The 23,296-nt window shown below is 39.8% G+C and overlaps 1 protein-coding gene across 1 annotated transcript in view; it reads left to right on the forward strand.

The window, feature by feature from the left end:
• Positions 1-9,538, forward strand: part of CLIC5 (chloride intracellular channel 5) — a 128,199-nt gene extending 118,661 nt beyond the window's left edge. Inside the window, exon 6 of the mRNA XM_027838333.1 lies at positions 5,188-9,538. Coding sequence (XP_027694134.1) covers positions 5,188-5,355 — 168 coding nt within the window. The 3' untranslated portion in view covers positions 5,356-9,538. The remainder of the gene's footprint in view (positions 1-5,187) is intronic.
• Positions 9,539-23,296: the final 13,758 nt, after the last annotated feature.

A 23,296-nucleotide genomic window follows, 5' to 3' on the forward strand; every position in this document is an offset into this window, starting at 1 on the left:
TTTGCTGACCCCTATCTTTATCTGTTGAGCTTCTCTTGGTTCCAGACTCAGTCATTTAGTGTGCAGGCTGTCTGTCTCTCCTAGCTCTTTGTTACATGGCAAGCCAATGTAACAGGCATTTTAGACCCAAAACTTTCAGTCTCTTCATGATTCTAGGGGCCCTAGGGGTCTTTGTAGCTCTTTAACGCTTCATATTTCACCCTGAAAGAAAGCCTGAAGGAAGAAATCTGCCATTGCACATTGCATCGACACTATGATGAAAAGTAGTGCTATGTCCTTTACAAACCTCAAAATGCACTTGCAATATGGAGACACATGGGGACATTCCAACCAACCTACAATAGAGAATACTTTTCTTTCTTTTTTATATATTTTGACTTATTTTGTTAAATGTTTGTTAAATATTTCCCAATTACATGTAAAATTTTTTTTCACATTCATTTTTTTAAAATTTTGAGTTCCAAATTCTCTCCTTCCTTCCCACTCCTCCCCCACTCATTGAGAAGGCAAGCAATGTGATATCAATTATACATATGAACTTGTGTAAAATATATTTCCATATTAGCCATGTTGCAAAAGAAAACACAAACAAACAAGAAAAAATAAAGTTTTAAAAAGTATGCTCTGGGGGCAATGGATGGCGCAATGGATTCTATCCTGGTCCTGGATCCTGGTCCTGGTGCTGGAATCAGGAGAAGCTGAGTTCAAATCCGGCCTCAGACACATGATACTCACTACCTGTGTGACCCTGGGCAAGTCACTTAACCCCAATTGCCTCGTCAAAAGAAAAAAAAAAAGTATGCTTTGCTCTGCACTCAGAGTTCCTCAATTATGTCTTTCTGGATGTGAATTCATCATGGGTCCTTTGTGATTGACTTGATTATTGTATTGCTAAGAATAGCTAAGTCATTCACAGTTGATCATCATACAATATTGCTGTTACAGTGTACAAATGTTCTACTGGTTCTGCTCACTTCACTTTGTATCAGTTCATATAGGTCTTGCCATGTATTTCTGAAACCACACCCCACCTTGTCATTTCCCACAGCACAATAGTATACCATCACAATCATATACCACAACCTGTTCAGCCATTTCCCAATTGATGGGCATCTCCTCAATTTCCAATTCTTCACCACCACAAAAAGAGCTGCTATAAATATTTTTGTACATGTAAGTCCTCTTTCATTAAAAAAAAACTATTTGGGAAACAGACCTAGTAGTGGTATTGCTGGGTCAAAGGGTATACACAGTTTTATAGCCCTTTGGGCATAGTTCCAACTTGCTTGCCAAAATGTTTGGATCAGTTCACAACTCTACCAACAATGCATTAATGTTCCAACTTTCCCATACCTTCTCTAGCATTTATCATTTTGCTGTTTTGTCATGTTAGCTAATCTGATAGGTGTGATGTGGTACCTCAAAGTTGTTTTGATTTGTATTTCTCTAATAGTGATTTAGAGCATGTTTTCATATGACTATAGATAGCTTTAATTTCTTCATCTGAAAACTGCGTGTTCATATCTTTTAACCATTTATCAACTGGGGAATGACAACAAAACATTTTTAAAGAACAATTTGTTTGTTGTAGACCGTTTTTTTCATCAACACTGGTGATTGCCTCCTACCTTTGATTAGAATGGCCATACTAGGACTCTACCATTGCTTGCCTTAAGTAACTCCTTCTTATCCAGTGACACCAGATTTTATGACAAACACTAGAGAGATTAGTAGCCAGTATGCTTGACCTAGGAAAATTGAGGCAGGCCTGGCATTGCCACTAACTTGCTGGGTGGTTTTTGCCAAATCAACACTTTGTTCTTAAATTTCCATCTCCATAAAATTAATGATAGCAAGGCATCATTCAAATGTTAGGAGTTATTGAGTGCCTACTATGTACAAAATACTTAGGGAAATTGGACAGAGTAACATAAGAACAGATTCTTTGGGATAGATGAATACTTTTCTCATTTGTATCAAGGTGCCAACGCACGGTGAAAAGAGCTTCAGATGCCCAATTCCAGCTCTGCCCCTACTTGTCTATCTAACCTTGGGCAAAGCATTTCCTCTTTGGGGGTCTCTGTCTCCTCATTTGTAATATAAGCGGGGGGGGGGAAGGTCCACCAGATGTTCTCCTGAGACCCCTTTCAGTGCTGACATTCTAAGATTCTCGGACTTCTCTATGAAATTAGACCTACCTTGTCTGCTGCTGGTACACAAAGGGCCAATGATAACAAATGCAAGTTTTTGTCTCACAAAAGAACTATATGGATACAACCAAATCAGAATGTTCATTCATTTGAGTAGTTGCTAGGTTATCTGCCAGAAAAAGGAATGGTGAGCAATCAGAAAGGGCTCGGTGTTTGCCCAGCAGCTCATGGACACCATGCTTTTCCCTTTCATTTAAATGATTGCCAGGAAGACTGATATATACTATCTCATACTAGCCATAGTAACTTTGATCTGTACTCATTCCTTTCATGTTTAGCAGAAAGGAGAGAAAACACATCTCTTTCCTCTTAATCTTTTATACTCCTCAAACTTGTTGATTTTTCCTTCAGAATTCTTTATTTTAGGTTAAACATGATGCTACCTTATGAATTCAGTGTTCCACTTCTTAAAATAACTGCATAATTTCAAACCTTCTCTGTATCTCTCAAGGTTTTGTTTTTAAACTGCATCTATGAAAGATAGCCGAGCACTAGACTTGAATACAGGAAGATCTGATTTCAAATCCTGTGACAGACATTTACTATCTTTGTCACCTTTCACAAGTCACTTCTTCTCTGGGTTCCTTAGTTTCCTGATTTGTAAAATGAGGAGGTCAGACTCAAGGGTTTCTGTGGTCCCTTTTAACTAGAAATTGATGATCCTACAGCCTGTCATTTCAGTGATGTCAGGAGCTCACAGGAAGGAACTCCCTGTACCACAGAAGCTCAGCCCCTTCTCGGAAACTTAGATTCTTGGAGAGTCACCTGGGGTAGGTAGAGGGAGGTTGAACAACTTGTTTGGAGTGACACCACCAATACGTGTCTGAGGTGAGATTTGAACCTATGTCTTCCCGACTCCCAGGACATCTGTTAAGCCACTCTCCCAAATTGCTCATCATTTCTCCATTTAAGAGAATTAGATCTGGGTTGTCTGGCTATTCTGCAAATGCTCTTCCTCTTTTCACCCAATGATACCCACAAGCCCCTGGTAGTAATATCTACTTAAAAATAAATGGAAAGTCTCACGCAGATGCCCTGAACCATACTTTAAGAGAAACATAAGGGTGAGGAGACTAAGGAATGGTCAGATAGATAGGAAGAGAAACATGGGAGAGAAGTGTCACAAACACCTAGAGAAATGACAGTATCAAGGAAAAGAGGGTGATCAACAGTGTCAAAGGCTAGTGTAAAAGAGGCCTGTTCTTTGTGGCTCCAGGGTACATTTCATGCATTCTACCTTCATGCACTCTACATTTATATTCTTAAAGTTCTAGCCAAACTGGCCTATTTTGTTCCCCCAATCTAGCATTCCACCTCCTTGCCTTTGCACAGGCTGTCTCTCCTAACTGGAATACACCCCCTCCTCACCTCCATCCACTTCTTGCAATCCTTAGCTTTCCTCAAGGTTCAGTTCAGGTACAATCTTTTCATATCACGCATGTTATTAATGCTCCTTCCTCAAAGTAGCTTGCATTTTCTCCTAACTTGTGTCTGCTAAGTAGGATGCAATCTTCTTTAGGGCAAGAACTATTTTTCATTTTGTCTCTGCATTCCCAGTGCCCAGCATGGTCCACTGGAGAGAGTACTGGATTTTTGGAGTCAAAGGACCTAGGTTGGAATCTTGTTTTCTGCCACTTAATACCTATGACCTTTGGCAAGTCACTTAATTTCTGTGGTCCTAAATTCTTTATCTGTAAAATGAGGGAATTGGACTGGATGATCTCTAGATCCCTTGGAGTTCTAAATCTGTGCTTCTGTAGTTCTTTAATGGAATCAAATTGAATTGGCTCATTGATCCAGAACCAATAGGTAGTAATTGAAGGTAGGCAGAATTTGACTTAAAGGGGTTTTTATTTTTGTTTTTTTGTTTTTGTTTTTTTGAGAAAGACAGACAGAAAGACAGAGAAAGCTGGCCAATAATGGGACAGCCTGTGTGGTTGGGTAATAGGGATGCTCAAGCACAGACTGTATGGCCACCTTTTTTTTAAAGGCTGTTGGAGACTTTGATCCAACAATACCGTTGCTAGGTCTGTATCCCAAAGAGATAAAAAAGGGGGAGGAAGGGAAGAACCTATTTGTACAAAAATATTTATAGCAGCTCTTTTGTGGTGGCTGAGAATTGGAAATTGAGGAGATGCCCATCAATTGGGGAATGACTGAAACAAGTTGTGTTATATGATTGTAATGGAATACTATTATGCTGTAAGAAATGACAAGCAGGATGATTTCAGAAAAACCTGGAAAGGCTTACATGAACAGATACAAAGTGAAGTGAGCAGAACCAGGAGGACATTGTACACAGTAACAGTAATATTGTTACAATGAAGCAATGTGAATGACTTGGCTATTCTCAGCAATACAGTGATCCAAGACAATCCCAAAGGACTCTTGATGAAAACTGCTATCCACCTCTAGAGAAAGAACCAATGTTGTCTGAATACAGACTGAAGGATACTGTTTGTCTGTCTCTCTCTGTCTCTCTCTCTTTCTTTCTGTCTTCTTGCACAAAATGACTACCATGGAAATGTTTTACATGATTGCACATGTATAACCCATATCAGATTGCTTACTGTCTCAGGAAGGGGAAGGAGGGATAGAATTTGGAACTCAAAACTTTAAAAAAAATGTTAAAATTGTTTTAATGTGTAATTGGGGGAAAATAAAATATTATTTTTAAAAAGGTGGTTGGAGAAGGAATTCCTACATTGGATGGGAGTTTAGACAGAATGACCACTAAGTTTCCTTTCAGTGATAAGATTCTGCGATTCTCAATGTCTTGCTCACTTAGAAATGAACAAACAAAAATCCCACCAGCAGTGACCTTATAAACTCACATTCTGCTGGTGATCTTTTTTAGGATGCCCAACCTACTCTTGCCATATATTTTTTCAAGAAAACAATTGCCATGCTACTCTTCTCCTTTTTCCTCGCTCCCTCAAATATGCATTCAAATCAATTGCTGTTGTCTTTGTTCCAGATCGTAGCCAAGAAATACCGCAACTATGAGATCCCCGCGGAGATGACGGGTCTATGGCGGTACCTCAAGAATGCCTATGCACGAGATGAATTCACCAACACCTGTGCAGCTGACAGTGAAATTGAGATGGCTTATGCTGATGTAGCCAAGCGACTCAGCAAATCTTGAACTCTCCCTCATCCTGTCTTGTCTCTGCGGCAAAAGAACTTATTCTCCACCAAAGACCCCTGCTTCACAGACTATTCTTCCCTATTGCCTTGGGAAATTTTATTATTATTTTTTGCATTACCAAGTCTTGCTGATGTCACCATAACATCAGCATCTGTCTTTCAGCATCTGGCCTTGCCCATTGGGGAAATTGAAGGGCAGAGGTGCATCAGTTAGTCTCTTCAAGCACTGGTCTGATCTTGGTTTAGTCCAAGTGCATGAAGCCCTCTCACACTTGGAATTGTTTAGCTGGCTATTCCGCCAACATCTCAAACCATGTTCTTGAGTGGATTAGGAACATGTAACCAACACTGACACTTCTTCTCCCTTTTTTGTTGACCCCAGTGACTGAGGATGTGAGCCACTTTTAAGTAGATCTTGTCAGAGGCAGTAATTTTGCCTTGGCATGAGAGCTAGAAGGTATGTGACAAGGATGAGGGTGGGTGGATTGTTGGATTCTGGCAGATACATTTTCAGCCAGAGTCTTTTGGCAACCCCCTTGCCAGTGAGTCCTAGATAAAGAGAAAACTGAATACTACTTAGTCACTGGTACAGCTGGCTCAGCTGCTACCTTTGGTGCTGGTAATGTTGTTATAATGCTGCCCAACAGTAATTAATCTAAACTTTCACTTATCTCAAACTATGGTGGGAAAGAGGGTGAACACACAATTTTCAAATGATGTACTTGCAGGCCAAGGGAAAAGTAGGTAACCCAGAGGGAGAAGAGGGCAAAGGGGTGGAGCAATGTTGATGCCAAAAGGCCCGCTGGGTCTGCCTGCCAGTGGGGAATGCTTGAGCACTGATATTTGCTTGCCACTGGGTTGGGTATATTTATCAATGTATATGTTTTATCCATGAGGAGGGGAGAAAAATCAGTTCTCTGTGGGGCTAAAGTGCTGAAATCGGCCAGGCAGGTGTTCTCTCTTTTTCTCCAGGTCTTGGGATGATGTATATCTCATTACCACCAACCTTCCACCCAAAGAACTAAGAAATGGCCAAAAGATTTCCCTTCAGTTCCTCCTAGTTTTCCTTGCCTACTGACTTTCTCAGATGAGTCCATCCAGTTGCTTCTGCATGATTCATTTATATGAGTAACTGCGTGAGAATTACCATTGGTCTATGGCTTGAATACTGAGCATCTTAAGGAGAAATTCCTTGAGATTTTCTTGTTGAGGGAGCTGTGTGTTTTGAACTCGAGTTCAACATGGTTTATATCCTATTTGGAGGAATATGCCAACACATCCAAGTCATATTTCCTACCTTAAATGTTCTTTACCAGTTATAAACAGGTGGCTGACAACAGAGCTCTAAATAAGGCAGGGTGACCAAAGCTTAGTCTGTGGGCACCAAACTTTAGAGGGTGCCAAAAGTACCATCTCATAGTACTCTTCCTTTTCCTCTTATATGAGCTGCTCCTTCATCTGTCTCAACCTTAGTGATGGTGGCCTTGCTTTGGGATGTTCTTCTTTCCCTCACTGGCCACTCCTGAGGCCAGCTATTCCACCTTTCTTTGATTTCTGATCTTGCTCCCTGCCCCTCCCTCCATTTTTCCCTGCAAAAAAATTCCTTGTTATGGCTCTGACCACCATTTTGCCTGCTGGTTTTGCCTCTATCACTTTTCCTTTGTAACAGAAGGATTCTGTGAAAAGGGAGCTTAAAAAAATGAACTGACCACCAGCTGTGTCTCCCAATGAATTCATTGTGAGGAACACTATGTTAGGGCAGGGACCAGACTCAATAATACTTCCCTGTTTATCTCCTACTGGAAGAGCGAGCAGGTTTAAGAGCACCTCAAAATCACTAAATTTGATTTAACATTTCCCACAATGGTCAAGAAAGAGAGGTATTGGTCTCTTCATGAGAACAGCACCAAATCCTGGCAACAGAGAGGAGAATCTCCTTTTCCCCTGGGATTTTGGAGGGGGAAGTGACACCTTGACCAGAAGACAGAGAGGGGAAAGGACATACCTTAATTCTCAATATTTTGCCTCTTGCCTGTAGGAGGAAATGACTCAGTGAAACTTTTATAAGCCCTGGCGGGTGGAGGGAAAGCGGGGTTGAAAATATAGAATGAGCCGATTCAGTTCTCCATCTCAAAGAACCTTTCCACAGGCTCCATGGAAACCCTGCTACTTGAGATGTTTAAACATGAGACCTGATGAGGAAATCAACCATTTTTACTGTAGGAAAGCATCCTGAATTGGGCCCTGGAGGCTGATGACCTGAATGGTCCCAGAGGTCTTTTAATTAGTGTGAAATCCTGTCTTGCTCAGAAATGCTTCCTTGGCCCTATAGAACAAACTAGATGACCTGGAAAAGACTTTACGTTTCTCATTTCTATGAGTCTCCACACCCTCACCCTTCTTTCCCTTAAAACATATTTGGTAGTATACACAGGGACCTACTGTCAGCTCCAAGGCAGGGCAGCTTTAGTGAGAGTTTTAAATGGAATGCAATTAACTCTAATGGATACCCCCAAAGCCAATAGTGAGAGAGTCTCTTAAAATGGCATCCTTGGAGCCAGCTATGATCTTGATGCCTGAGGTAACCCCATGTATAATAACCATGTACAATGTTGACATAAAGAATGGCACTTTTGAAAGATACCCAGTTTAGATATACGTTTTTTGGTCTCCAGAATAGATAATTATAGTTAACATATTTGATTAATGTTCATGTTTTTAATAATATCTTAAGACTGGATTGATTGGAGCAATTGAAAATCAGCAAGGTATAGTGGAAGCCCTGAGCTGAGAGTCAGAAGATCTGGATTTTCATGTTGGTTTGACTTCTGAGTCATTAGGTAGCCTTGAAAAACTTATTTTCCCTCTTTAGGCTTCACGTTCCTCCCCTGTTAAATGAGATCAGGTGACCTTCACTTTCTTCAACACATTGACCTTCTGTTGTTCTAATCACACTTGTAATAACATTACTGCCTGCTCATATTTTTGAAAATCCTTGCATTCTCCTCTAGAAATTTGCTGGTAGATGTGGTGATTATCATACATACTATCTGCTCACTATACAATCCTAGTGAGAGATTGGACCAGCTCTAGATCTATGTTCCTATGAACTAAGTTTCTGGAATGAATTAGAGTTATTAAGGAGAGGAAGGCAAAAAGGAATTAGGCAGCTCAAGGAAAAAATGTTAACAACTTAAGTGACCCATGATAAGAGAAATGGGAGCATCCTTAGTCAAGTCTGCATTGACCCATACCAATTTCCTGATGAATGCCTCTGTGAGACAACTTTTCTATTTTCTGTAGGTAATGCCCCCTCTTAATGAGAGTAAATCCAAGATAATACTTTTTGGACAGGTACAACATTAATCCCATGATTATAATAGAGCTAAGAAACTGTTTCCCAAAGGTTCATTTCTTCACTTATGTTGTTTGACATTGCTTCTTTTCATTATTATTTTAAAGTCCCTCTGTTCTCTCTGAAGTGATCTTTTCTGATGGTGAGAGAATTTGTTTCTAACTCACGTGACCTTTTAAACCATTCTATGTGCAAGGAAGAAAAAGGCAGAACAACCTTAGACCTATTTGGCTTCTGAGTTCAAGTCCCATAACTATGGTACCCTCTTAATAAATGAAAGAAATAAAAAATTTAATATTTCCCTTAGCCCTTCCAGGATTGTTCCAATTCAAGTTCATATTCCTATCAGAGGACTATTACATATAAAGTTGATACTAGATGTGTTTAAAGAAGGCTGAAGCCTTCTTCCATGGCAGAAACTTCATCTTCCTAAATGAATATGGGGTTGATTTTTTTTTTAACAGCCCTGTTGGTGAAACCTAGTCTTAAGGAGACAAGAGTCTAAGATCTGGTTTTAAGCAAGTTCTCTTGATATAGGCTATGCCAGCATTTAAGAAAGGAGCTGTCCAATAGAGATGTTTGCATATCCCTCCTTTCCCTCTGTCCTGAGCCTCTGACAGACCCACCTAAATCTATGGATTGAGTTAGTATTTCTCTTTTTCACAAGAAGGAGCATTTTGTTTGCAGACACACTCCAAGAGAAAGTCACCTGATTCTCACTAAAACTTTAACTATGGTGATAAAATAACAGGACTTGCTGTGAAACCACAATAAATGTAAAGTGCTTTTTAAATGAAGAAAAAAAAAGTTTTTTTTTTCCTCCTCATCGATCTGAACCATTTATAAAATTATTTCCCAGTTTTGATTGGTACTTGATGCAAATAAAATTTGGTTTATTTTCAAATATTACAGAAAAGATCATCAAACTTCTTTTGAATGCAAATGTCTATAGTACTTAATACTGACAAGGAAAACCCTAAATGAGAGAGAAAGAAAATTATGGTGAAGTCTATTTTTCTATTTAGAGCTGGCATAATTTTCTGGGATTCTGGAAGTTTCCACCAGCCCCATAGCCCAGTTCACTGGCCTGCCATGGTGCTCTATGCACCCTCTCTTCCCTGTCTTTCTCTTCTTCCCCAAATCTCCGCACAATACAACTCTTTCCAAGAATTTCTTCCAATGTAATAAATCCTTTGGATTGGAAAAGTAAAGGGGGGTGGGGGAGGCATTGCCCGAAAAACTGCTAGGAAAATGCAGGTAATTCATTTGAGAAGTGAAAGATTTCTAGCAGTAGCAGGAATTCGGCTATTGTTGCTCACTCCATTAACATGCATTTTTAATTCTTTTAAGCATGATGTGCTGAGTTAGGTTAACACTAGCTAGGATAAATTCATCCTTGAGTTTAGCTCATTGTCACCTCAGGAAATTTGTCAGTGCTGGTTCCAAAGTGGTGAGTGCCCTGGGTAATGGTAGCAATGAAAGCTAGTTATCAGTTTCTGAGCAGAGAATCCCAGGTAGGGTTTCCTAAAGAGTATCAGGGAAAACAAACCTCAGGTGATGATATAGGGGAAACAGTGGGGGATTCTGAGGCAGAAGTCCTTGGTTTTGCCACTTAACTAGTTCGTATGATCTTGGGCTACAGTTTCCTTAGCTGAAAAATGAGCAAGTTGAACTATGTGGTTTTAAAGGTCCCTTCTAGGTCCAAATCAATGCTCACATAACACTTCCTCCCCCCCTCCCACCCCACATACACAGGATCTCAGTCCAACATCTCACTCCTGGAATGCCAAGAGAGTCTACCAAGTGAATCCAGTTTCTCTCATCCATCCTGTTTACCTATTGAGTCATCCTCATTACTCTGCTCATAACCTTTCATTGGCTCTCTATTGGTTCCCATGTCAAAGGAAAATTCCTCTGTGTTTCTTGGGCTTCCATAATCTGGTTCCACTTAGTTGGCATTATCTTTCCACAACTCCGCCCTGTATCCTTTCCTTTAACCTGACTGATTTCTTCAAAAGTGACCCTTGATTATTCTTCTCCTCCCTCTCACAGCCTTGAATTCCCTCCTTTTCTCCATCTAGCCAACTGTCCACCCACCCAGTGGATAGAATACTGGACCTGGAGTCAGGAAGACCTGAGTTCAAATCCTGCCTCAGACACTTACTGGCTATGTGACTCTGGGCAACTTACTTGACCTCTGATTCAGTTTTGTCAACTGCAAAATGGGAATAATAATAATAGCACCTGTCTCCAAGGATTAGTTGTGAGGATCAAATGAGATGGTATTTGTAAAGCACTTAGCACTGTGCCTGGCACATAGTAGGCATTTTATGAATGCTTATTCCCGTCCCTTCTCCCTGTTTCCCTCTTTTTCCTCTTTCCATTCTTCCGTACTTCTCCTATCCTAGCCTTCCTTCTTCCCTTCCTTCCTTTTTCTGTTCCATCTTCAAAACCTGTCTCAAAACCTACCTTCCCTTTGAAACCATCCTTTGCTGTTACAGCCCTCATTGAGATCCCCTCCATTATACTCAGAAGTTGATTTAGAGTTAGAAGAAGTGGGCCAAAATCTTGGTTCTGCCACTTATCGCCTGGTGTGGCTTTAGGCAAGTCATTTCATTTCTTTGGGTCTCAGTTTTCTTATTGGTAAAATGGACTAGGGGCAGCTGGGTGGTACCGCATTGTATAAAGTGCTGGACCTAGGGCCAGGACTACTCATTTCCCTGAGTTCAAATCCTGCCTCAGATACTTATTAGCTATGTGACCCTGGACAAGTCACTTAACTCTGCCTCAGTTTCCTCATCTGTCAAATGAACTGGAGAAGGAAATGACAAATTACCCTAGTAATTTGAAAAGAAAGAAAGGAAAACCCTAAATGGCGTCTTTAAGAGTTGGACATGACTGAAAAAACTGAACAACAACCACAAAAATGCACTAGATGGCCTCTAAAGGTCCCTTCCAGCTATAAATATATGATCCTATGACCCCTAAAGCATTTTGCTTGACACCATGCAGTTTGACTCTTAATTATAGACTATCTCATAGTATTCACTTTGGGGTAAGTCTTTTTTCCGCAACAAAATTTTCAGCTCTGTGAGGACAGGTATACCAAGTCTTTAGTATACAATAGCCAGTAGCAAGATGGATTGCTTGCTCTTTTCTGTATATAATACTTCATTTACAACCTCCCTCTCTTTGCACAGGCCATGCTCGCTATGGCTAGAAGGCTCTCCTTCCTCACCTCTGACTCATAAAATCTCTAACTTTCTTCAAACCACAGCTCAGGCAACATCTATTGGAAACCTTTTCTAACTTTTGCAATTAATTATCGGTAGACATATTGTTTCCCTGTGTAGAATATAAGCTCCTTGGGGGCAAGCTATTTTTTCCTTCTTGCTTTTGTATCCCTAGTACTTGGCACATAGTAGGTGCCCAAAATGCTTCTTGAATCGAATAATTATAACAACAGAAATCAGAGCAGGAGGGAAAGACCTTAAAGATTTTCCAGTCAAGCCTCTATGTTTTTTAGGTGAGGAAATTGCATAAGTGACTGAACTAGGAACAGAACCCAGATCTTCTGAATCCCAGGCCAGTGTTCTTTCCCCCACAGTACTCTGGATCCTAAATATTGAGCAATTAACATAAGAGATGGGTTTTGAGAGAAGATAAGTACGGCAGTATGGCACTTAGGGTAGCCAGGCAGTGGTATGACTACTGAATGCCTTTGGGGGGCAAGAAAGGGAAAGGTATGAGACTTCCTAACACTGAAAGAATAATAATGATAAGGATCAAAGTAAAGCTCCAAAGGGGGCAGCTAGGTGGCACAGTGGATAGAGCTCTGGGTCTGGAGTCAGAAATACTCATCTTTGCAAGTTAAAATCCAGCCTTAGACACTTACTAGCTATGTGACCCTGGGCAAGTAATTTAACCCTGTTTGCCCCAGTTTCCTCATCTGTCAACTGAGCTGGAGAAGGAAATGGTGAACCACTCCAGTATCTTTGCCAAGAAAATGCCAAGTAGGATTGTGAAGAGTCAGACATGAGGCTTCTCCAGGCCTCAGTTTCCTCATCTGTGAAATGAAGGGGTTAGATTAGATGACCTCTAATATCCCTTCCAGCTCTAGATTTATTATTCTAATATAGATAAATTGAACTTCATAGGTACCACTTGAGATTGGGTGGGATGTGACTTCATGGCTGGATGTGTAAGAATAGAAATATATTCTATATACTGAAAATGAAGAGATTAGGTAAGAGTGACACTAAAGTAGTAGCACTGAAGAATAGGTGTATTTAGTCCAATTAAATTTAACAAGCATTGATTAAGTGCCTAATTAAGTGTCCTAAACACTATGCTAGCTTCATTAAGTGAAACAGAGACCCATAAAGCATCATCCCTGCCCCCTAAGGAGCTTACTAACATAGCAGCCTTTTTTTTTTTTTTTTTTTTTTTGCTAACTCACATATAGCGATCCCATGCATAAAACCCCAGGAAAGAAATCCATTTGGGGTTTGTGAATCTGTGAGCAAAACCTCTCAAGTATTCTCAGGGACAAACACCAATGATGATGTCACCTTTTATTCTGCTATTGACTTGTTACCATATTAATTCTCTCACTGAATTCAAAAGCAATCTAGGAGGTATAATCTGAAATCATCTTATAAATTATTTAAAATGCAAAAACAGTATCATTAATTCTCTCAGATCTCTCACTCCTGTAATATCAAAGAAACCCCTTTTGTCCATCAGTTAAATCTCGTCTCAGTCTCAAAACCTGAACTTAGACAAATAGCGTATTCCTGGCCATATATACAGAAACATAGACAAACGTTTAAGTAACATTGGCTGTGAGAAAGGTCACTTACCAGCATCACCTCTATGGTCTAGAAAAATAAGGGAAAGACAAAGTTGTTTATTAGCATTCCTTTCACTCATGTCAACTGTCAGCTTCTCTAAAATAATGAAACTATAATCTGTTGAATCAGTTCCCCTAAAAAAAAAGCGAACTCTTTTCCTCTCAGAATAACATTTTACTCGGTTTTACCTCAGTAATGTCATTTCACTGCTTTTCTTCAGATAATAAGGTTTAATTCAGCAAGTTAAGTTTTCATCAGGATTGAAAGATAATTAAACTAACTCTGTTCCGTACAGAAATTCTCCTTAGAATGTCTTCTCCACAGAATGATTGTTAAAGTCTCTCAAACAAGACATTTAACTATCTAAGTCTCCCCCAAACTCTTGTCCAAAGGCAGTTAGTTTTTAGTTTTCTCAGAAATAGTGGTTTTTTTTGGTCTCTCAATGCCTGAGACTTGCTAAAAGATGAAAGTTAACTATCAGGCCCAATTGTCTATATTTTTAAAGATTTAATTTTTATTTTTTCAGCTAATAAGCATTGTTTACTCTTCCTCCCATCCACCCCCATTGAGAAAAAAAAGAGAGAGACGAAAGCCCCTTATAACAATCTGCATAGTCAAACAAATCAAATTCCCACATTGACTATGTCCCAAAATATATGTCTCATTCTTCATCTTGAGTCCATCAGCTGTCTTTCGGGTGGTAGGTAGCAATTCATCATTGATGGTCTGCTCAAATTATGGTTGGTTATTGCATTGATCTGGGCAGCTAGGTGGCACAGTAGATGGAGTGGGCCTGGAGTCAAGAAGACTCATCTTCATGAGTTCAAATTCAGCCTCAGATGCTTCCCAGCTCTGTGACCCTGGGCTAGTCACTTAACCCTGTTTGCCTCAGTTCCTCATCTGTAAAATGAACTGGAAAAAGAAATGACAAACCACTCCAATACCTCTGCCAATAAAATACTAAATGGGAACATGAAGAGTCATACACTACTGAAATGACTGAACAACAAATTACATTGATCAAAATTTTTAAATCTTTCAAAGTTCTCTTTTTATAATGTAATTATTATGTTCGTTGTTTTCTTGTTTCTGCTCGCTTCACTCTACATCAGTTCATACAAGTTTTCCCAGGATTCTCTGAACCTATCCCTTTTATCATTTCTTGTAATACAATATATTTCATTATATTCATATGCCATAATTTGGTCAGCCATTCCTCACTTGATGTACACATCCTTAATGTTCTTTACTATAACAAAACATAGTTCTTTACTATTCTATAACAGAAAGCTGCCATAAATATTTCTGTACACGTGAATGCTTTTCCTCTTTCTTTGAGTTCTTTAGGGCTAGATGCCTAGAAGCAGTATTGCTGGGTCAAAAGGTATGTACAGTTTAGTAATGTTTTTAGGGTGCATGGCATTAGCAGTTGGGGAGATCGGGGTAGGCTTTCTGGAGAAGATGTTGTTTAAGCTGACACTTGAAGGAATTGAAGGAAACCAGGAGGTGGAGATGAGGACTGAGAGCCTTCCAGGCATTGGGAACTGACATTGCAAAATCAAGGAGACCCAAGATGAGTATTCAAAGAATGGCAAGGAAGTATATCTAGATCATAGAGTATATAAAGGAGAGTAGAATGAAAAACTATACATACAGAAAAGTAGGAAAGACCCAGGTTATAAAGAAATGCCAAAGGATTTTATATTTGATCCTGGAAATAATGGGGAGCCATTGGAGTTTACTGAATGGAAGGAAAGGGTGTTTAGTCTCACAAAACTAGTAAATGTCTAAGGCTGGATTTGAACTCAGGTCTTCCTGCTTCCTAGGCGCAGCTGCATGATGCAGTGGATAGAGCACTGGGCTTGGAAGACTCATCTTCCTGAGTTCAAATCTGGCCTCAGACACTTGCTAGCTGTGTGACCCTGGACAAGTCACTTAACCCTATTTGCCTCAGTTGCTTATCTATAAAATGAGCTGGAGAAGGAAATGGCAATCCACTCCAGTATCTCTGCCAAGAAAACTTCAACTGGGGTCATGGAAAGTTGGACACGACTGAAAGGAGTAAACAACCACAAGTATCTACTGTGTGGCAATCGTAGTGCTAAGCATTGGAGATAGAAGAAGCAAAAGATAGTCCGTGCATTCAAAAAATTCACAATCTAATGAGATTATTGAAGCCCTGGGACCAGATGAAGTTTGAAAGAATGAAAAGACAGGGAGAGAAGAGAAAGGAACAAAGGCGGAGCCTTAGAGGACATACACATGCTCGCACACACACACACACTGGACAGGTGGAAAGAGGAAGGTGATGAACACCAAGGAACAATCTGACAGGTAAGAAAAGAACAAGGAAAGAGCAATACCTCAAAAAGTAAGGAAGGAAAGAATGCCCAGAAATTGCTGCTGCTGCTGCTCTTTGTCCCTCGTTCTCTAAGAGAACCAATGACATCAGGGAGGTGATGCCATGACGTGCAACTGAACTGGATTTAAATGAGGGAGGGCTGTGTAAAGTGACCAACCTCACTCTCTCCTCCAGAGCCATCTGGGTCCAGTGGCGAGATATAGATCAGGACAACTGGAGATGCCCCAAGATGCAGTGGGGGACCTTGGACTTTTTAAGCTAAGGTCTTAACAGGTCTTAGTTTGACTGAAGAAACACTCATTCAGTGATTAAAGCTTAGCCCAGAAATAAAGGCTGGGTGGCGGTACCAAATTCTGTAGAAAAATAAAGGATGATAAGCATCAGGAAAGGTCCATTGAATTTGGTAATTAAGAAATCAGTTGGGACCTCTGTGAGATCAGTTTCAGTGGAGTGATAGAGTTACAGGAGGTTGAGGAATGATCAGGTGGTGAAGTTAAAAGAAGAATGTGTAAATCCATAATCCTATACATTGATCCAAATTCAAATCCTATACCTACACCCAAAATGATGACCCTTGAAGCAGAGCTATACCTAGAAATTCTGGTGCGTAGGGCAAGAGCCACAAATGGCCAGTAGCATGATAAATATCTTCAAATCATCTTATGGTCATTGGCTGACTTTGTATTTTAACTGCATATTCTTGCCAAATGGCTGCTAAAGTCAGTTGTTTTTGACCTGTTCAGGGAATATGATTTCAGGTAGTTGCCTTTAAATTTCAGCCTGGAGCAAAGCTACAGCCATCTGACTTTAGTTATGGCTCTGCATTGAAACACTACATCCAATATTCATCATCATCAAATAATCAATTAAATGCAGTATATCATACTAAGAGATCATAAGTGGTCTTGTACAGTTTGAAAAAGCCTTCAGCAACAAGGATAAAAAAAATCCCAGAGTTTCTGATTGTTCTGTGTTAATTCTTTTTCAAAGTTTGACATTTTTTAACTCTTATGACCCCTTTCCTGAGGCCCTTGGGAAAATTAATGATCTTACTTTTCCATGACTATGAATTCCATGAGAGCAGAGACTTTCTTATCTAAGCCTTATATCATTCCTAGGCCTAGCACAGTGCTCTGCATTCATTCATTCGTTTAAGTACCTACTCTTTGTCAAGCACCAATCTGCAAATACAAAGACAAAAATGATGCAACCCCTGCCTTCAGTGAATTCACTTTCTATTATGAGGAAATGATACATACACAAATAACTACAACTAAAATATATACAAGTATACAAAGAGTAATAGAAGGCAGAGGGGGCTCTCATAGCTGGAGGGGATGAAGAAAGGCCCGTGCATGTAAAAATAATAAAAATTTGTTGAATTGAATTGAACGAATGGACTTCTTTGGAACTATAATAGCCCTGGGTTTCTAGCTCTAAAATTCAAAAGGTAGCAGGCAATCTTAAGTTTAAAATGAAAGGAAAGAACTAACAAATATGTTAGACAGCCATTACCCAATGAATAAGTGGTCAATGAGTATGAGCAAATAGTTCTCAAAATCAGAATCGCAAACAATGATCTGTTATATGAAAGAATGCTCCAGAACAGTATTAATAAGGGAAACATAAAACAAAACAACTCTGACATTTTACCTCATACCCAGAAAATTGGAAAAGATGATGGAAGATGGGAAGAGCCCCTCTTGGAGGAGTTGTGGAAAGACAGGCATGTGAATACACTGTTCCTGAAGTTGTGAACTAGTCAATTCATTCTGGAAAGCAATTTAGAATTATGCTAAAAGTGACTAAAATATCCATACCCTTTGCCTCAGAGATCCCACTGCTGGGGATATACCCCCAGGAGTTCAAAGATAAAAAGAAAGGTCCTTTATAAAATAAACACAACATTTTAAAGAAAAACAATTTTGAAAGACTTAAGAACCAATGAGATAGCCAACCATGACTCTAAAAGACTAATGATGCTACTCTCCTCTTACTGGAAAGGGTGAGAATAAGTATTTATTAAACACCTACTATGTGTTAGGCACTATGCTAAGTGCTTTTTTACACCCTCCCCAATTATTATCTTATTTGATTCCCATAACAACACTGCAAGATAGGTAATATTATTATCCCCATTTTACATTTAATTTAATATTATTATCCCCATTTACACTATACTTATCTCCCTCAAATCTCTCCTTTCCTCTAAAAAAAAAAACCTCTGAAACCTCCCTGGTAAATAAATAAGCATAGTCAAGCAAAATAAACACACACACTACCAGTGTTTGAAAATGTGTGTCTCTCATTGCACCTATAGTCTGTCTGTCTGTCTGTCTATCTATCTATCTATCTATCTGTCTATCTATCTATCTATTATCTATCTCTCTATAGTCTATCTACAGGTAGTGTATTTCTTCATCAATCTTCTAGAGTCAAGATTGATCATTGCATTTTTGGTCAGAATGATTAGATCTTTCAAAGCAGTTTTCCTTCACAATATCATAGACACTGTATAAATTATTCCCTTGAATTTGCTCACTTCACTCTGTATCAGTTCATACTAGTCTTCCTAGGTTTCTCTGACTCCATTCCTTTCATAATCTCTTATGACAAAATAATATTCCATTATAGTCATATAATTTCTTTAGCTTTTCTCTAGTTGATGTGCATTTTGCCAAAATATTTATATTTTTTTGTACTAGCAGAGTACTGGCAACAAAGTAGATGTTGATTTAGGAAGGGATAAATAACTTGTGGTACATGAGTTTAATGGGATATCACTGAATTGTAATTAGTGATACATATGAAGACTACGAGAAGCATAGGAGGACTTATATGAACTGATTCAAAATGAACTAAACGGAACCAGAGAAGTGACATACAGAATAACTACAGCAGAGAGAATGGAAAGAAAAAAAATAGAAACCGAATTCTATATAAGTATGGCTTATAAGTATAAGGTAGGCCCCAGGAAGATCCAAGAAGGATATTAAAAAATGTCTCTTTCATCTTCCTTTGCAGGGCTGAAGGTAGGGTAATATGGAAGTGGAATATTGCCTATAATGTTTGCTTTAGTTGATGCATTTTTAGTATTGTCGACATGCTTTTTTTCCCCCTTTTTTTCTTTTTTATTCTTTACTATAAGGGATGGTAGCCTAGGGAATGGGAGAGAAGGAAGAGATATAATGGGAAATGAAGATGATATAAAAAACAAAACATATCAATAAAATTGTTTAAAAATAGTGGACAGGTGATTGGAATAGAAAAGAACAAGGCCAACTGAACTGCTAATAATAATAGCCCTCATTCCTATAGAATTTTTTTGGGGGGGGTGGGGTTTGAGAGGCAAATATGGTTAAGTGACTTGCCCAGGGTCACACAGCTAGCTAATGTCTGAGGCCACATTTGAACTCAGGTCCTCTTGACTCCAGGGCTAATGCTCTATTGACTGCACCACCTAGCTGTCCCCATTCCTATAGAAATTTAAGGTTTATAAGGTACTTTTATAAGGTACTTACAAACACCTCATGAGGCAGATAGTACTACCTTGTAGCATTTTTGTCACCATTTTATAGGTGAAGAAACTAAGTCACAACTACTTGCCCATAGTCACAGTGCCAGCAAGGTTCCAAGAGTAGACAAGGTCTTCTGACATTATGTCCAATATGGTTTCTATTATGTCACATTATCTAACCATTGTTGTTCAGTCATTTCAGTCGTGCCTGACTCTTCATGACCCCATATGGGGTTTTCTTGGCAAAGATACTAGGATGGTTTATTATTTCCTTCTCCAGCTCATTTTATAGATGAAGAAACTGAGGCAAACAGGGTTAAGTGACTTGCCCAGGGTCACCTAGTTAGTAAGGGTCTGAGGCTGGATTTGAACTCATCTTCCTGACTCCAGGCCCAGTGCTCTATCCACTGGACCACATAACTGTCCCATTACAACCTGCTAGATAATGCTGATTCACAAAACAGTTAAATGTCAACATTCTGGAAAGAGTGAGAAACCCCCAAATCCATCATTATGTTACTTAATCTAGAAAAGAGAGTTTTTATACAACGAGAAAGTGGGGAGGGGGTTTAAAATGAGTAATTAAAAAAAAGTAGATCAGTGGAGGCTATTTCTTTTTTAAATGTTTCTATTTATTTTATATCATTTTAAATTAAATTTTAAAATATTTTACCTTTGTTTCTTAGATTATCTTCATTTCTTAATATATCTCTTCCCCTCTCCTACCCAGAGAGCTACTCCTATAACAAAGAATTTTTTTTTTTAAAAAAAAGGGAAAAAAATCAGTTAAAACTAATCAGCTGATTAGGCCAAACAGTGTATGTTGTATTCCACCTCCATAGTTCCCCACCTCTACAAAGAAGGGAGGGAGGGAGACACATTTTTATGTCTCTTTTTCAGGGACAAGCTTGATCATTATAACTACACAGCATTCAGCATTTGGACAGCTTAAAAAAAAACCCTTATCATGGTACCTTGCAAAAAAGTCAATTTCAAAGGACCTTTTAAATACATCAAAATTAAGAGCCCAGCTAGAGAATTAAAGAAAGGGGGTCAGTGGATGGGTGGGTGGGGGAACTGCTTGAGTATAACCATGAAAAAACAGTATTCAGAGGTAAAAAGAAGATAGCGGTTCGACTCAATGAATTCTTTGCCTCAGTGTTCGTGGAGAAAAACATTAAGGGAATTGCCACGTTCCAATATTCTTTCCAAGGAGATAGGTCAGGGATATTGGATTAAATAGTAATAAGGCCATAGCCCTGTTTAGTAACATGGGTGGGAAAAAAATGTTGGGAACAGATGTGTTCTGCCCAAGAGTCAAAAGGAAATGAAAGGTGAAATTATAGAATTGCTGGCTACCATATGTAATTGTTGGTAAAACAGTGTCATAACAACAGAAATAAGCCAGGAAAAGGCCTAATAGAATCCAGGGATCAAAGATTTAGAATGGGTAGCTAGGTGGCACAGTGGTTAGAGTGCTGGGCCTAAAGTCAAAAAGACTCATCTTCTTGAGTTCAAATCTGGCCTTAGACACTTAGTAGTTGTGTGACCCTGGGCAAGTCACTTAACTCTGCCTCAGTTTTCTCATGTGTAAAATGAGCTGGAGAAGGAAATAATAAACCATTCTAGTATCTTTGCTAACAAAACCACATAGACAGTATTGGTGTGCTATGGTCCACAGTCCAAGGAAGAGCTGGACATGGATAACAACAAAAATAGCACCTACCTCCCAGGATTATTGTGAGGATAAAACGAATATTTGTGTGAAGTGTTTTACAAACCTTGAAGTGCTTTACAAATACTAGTTGGAGAGAGAGAGACAGAGAGACAGAGAGAGAGAGAAGAGAGAGAGAAAGAGAGAGATGGAGAGAGAGACAGAGAGAGAGATGGAGAGAGAGAGAGACAGAGAAAGAGAGAGACAGAGAGGAAGAGACAGACAGACAGACAGACAGACTTAATTATCCTGGAAATAAGAGAGCAGAGAGGGTAAATGATCATAGAGATCATGCTAGGAAACATGGTGGATTTAGAGCTAGAAGGATCAGTGGATGTCAGAGATCAGCTGGTCTCTCCCATTCGTTTGACAGAAGAGTCAACTGAGGTCTAGGGAGGCATTGGTTTGGTCTCTCACAGACATCCCCTTCTCTCCTTCGGTCCACTCACACACCCACCATGTTGGTGCAGACCCTCATCACCTCTCACCCAGAACTGTTTCAATAGCCTCCTTACTGGATTCCCTGCTTCAAGTCTCTCCCCATTCCAATTCATCCTCCACTCAGTTGCCAAAGTGATTTTCCTAAAGTGCAGATCTATGTCACCCCAGAGTCAGAAAGACTCATCTTTGTGTGTTCAAATCCGGCCTCAGACACTTACTAGCTGTGCAACTCTGGGCCAATTCACTTAACCCTGTTTGCCTTATTTTCTTCATCTCTAAAATGAGCTGGAGAAGGAAATGGCAAATCACTCCAGTATCTTTGCCAAGAAAACCCCAAATGGGGTCATGAAGAGTTGGACATGACTGAAATAACTGAATAAGAATGACAAAAATGAGTGAGCAAAGACTCTAGGACAAGAGATCTCAGGGTGTGTGTGTGCGTGTGTCTGTGTGTCTGTGTGTGTGTAAGGGTATATGGTGGTACGGTGTTGGAGTAGTCCACTTTGGCTGGAATATAGAGTACGTGGCACATAGTCTGAAATAAAGCTGAAGAAGTAGGTTGGTGCCAGGTGATGGAAAGCCAGCCTTGAATGACAAGCAAAATAGAGACAAAATTCTTCCTTTTAGACAAATTCTTTGTCCCTAGCCTGATGCCACATATTCTGAAGTCAAACCTGTATCTCTATACAGCAAACCCGCGAACAAAGGTGATCTGGCACATTAGAAATGATTCTTCTACTTCCCATTTGCTGATGCTGGCCTGAGCCATCTAGTTCTGTCCCTGGTGTCCCTTTAAACTCTGGCAAAAAAAAATTAAGCATACTGTTGTTTCTGAGTTCTCTGGATAAAAGAGATTTTGGAGATAAGTCCTGAAAAGGTGAGCCAAGTCATACATGGGCTGTGACCCATTTCTCTAGTGGGATCAACCAGACCAAAACTCATGCACCAGTTAAATGCCCTTTCTCTAGCTATGGACACTAGGCATTAGGAGAGACCTTTCTAATTGTAAAGGCAGTTCTTTACTTTTGCTCTCCTTGTTCTGTATAGGGAAGCAATCTCTCAAAGCTCCATCCAGCCCCAAATCCAATGCCTTTGAAGTCCCCTTTGACTAAGGAGAGGGAAGACCATGTTTCAAAGGTGCTTGCCTTTATGCATCTGCAGGAGTAAATTTGCTGGGCTCCGCACTTGGATTTCCTTTCAGGTGATCATGGATTTGGTGGTAAGGAGGCTAGCTAATCTTCAAAGAACATAGATCATCCCACCCTGCTCCCCTGCCCCATAATTAGGTGCCCCAGATACTCCCAATAAGCTTGTGATAAAAGGCAATCTCCTGAGTGTATGTCGGGCAGGTGGCTTTAAAAGATCTAAATTACCATCTGAAGCAGCCCTGATGAAAGGGGTCCAGGCAGGTGGGACTTAGCCTGACAAGGATGGGGACACACTTGTTAGGGGCGGGGCAGCTGCAGCCACTCACCCAACACCAAGGCTTAGGCAAGGGTCTTTCTCTAACCGTGAGGTGCCTTAGGTTGCTGCGATAGACTACGGGGCAGAGGTCTGTGACCCTGTTAACTCCTAGCCTGTGGGTAATGGTGTCAAGAATTAGGGACCTGAGAAGTAGGGTCTGAGAAGGTGGAAGCAACAAGTAATGGGAGCAGGATGGGGACGCAACAAAGAGAAAGAGTCCCTAGTCACAGAGG

The sequence above is a fragment of the Vombatus ursinus genome, unplaced genomic scaffold (genome assembly GCF_900497805.2).
Source record: "Vombatus ursinus unplaced genomic scaffold, bare-nosed wombat genome assembly UNPS02014826.1, whole genome shotgun sequence".
Lineage (NCBI taxonomy): Eukaryota > Metazoa > Chordata > Mammalia > Diprotodontia > Vombatidae > Vombatus > Vombatus ursinus.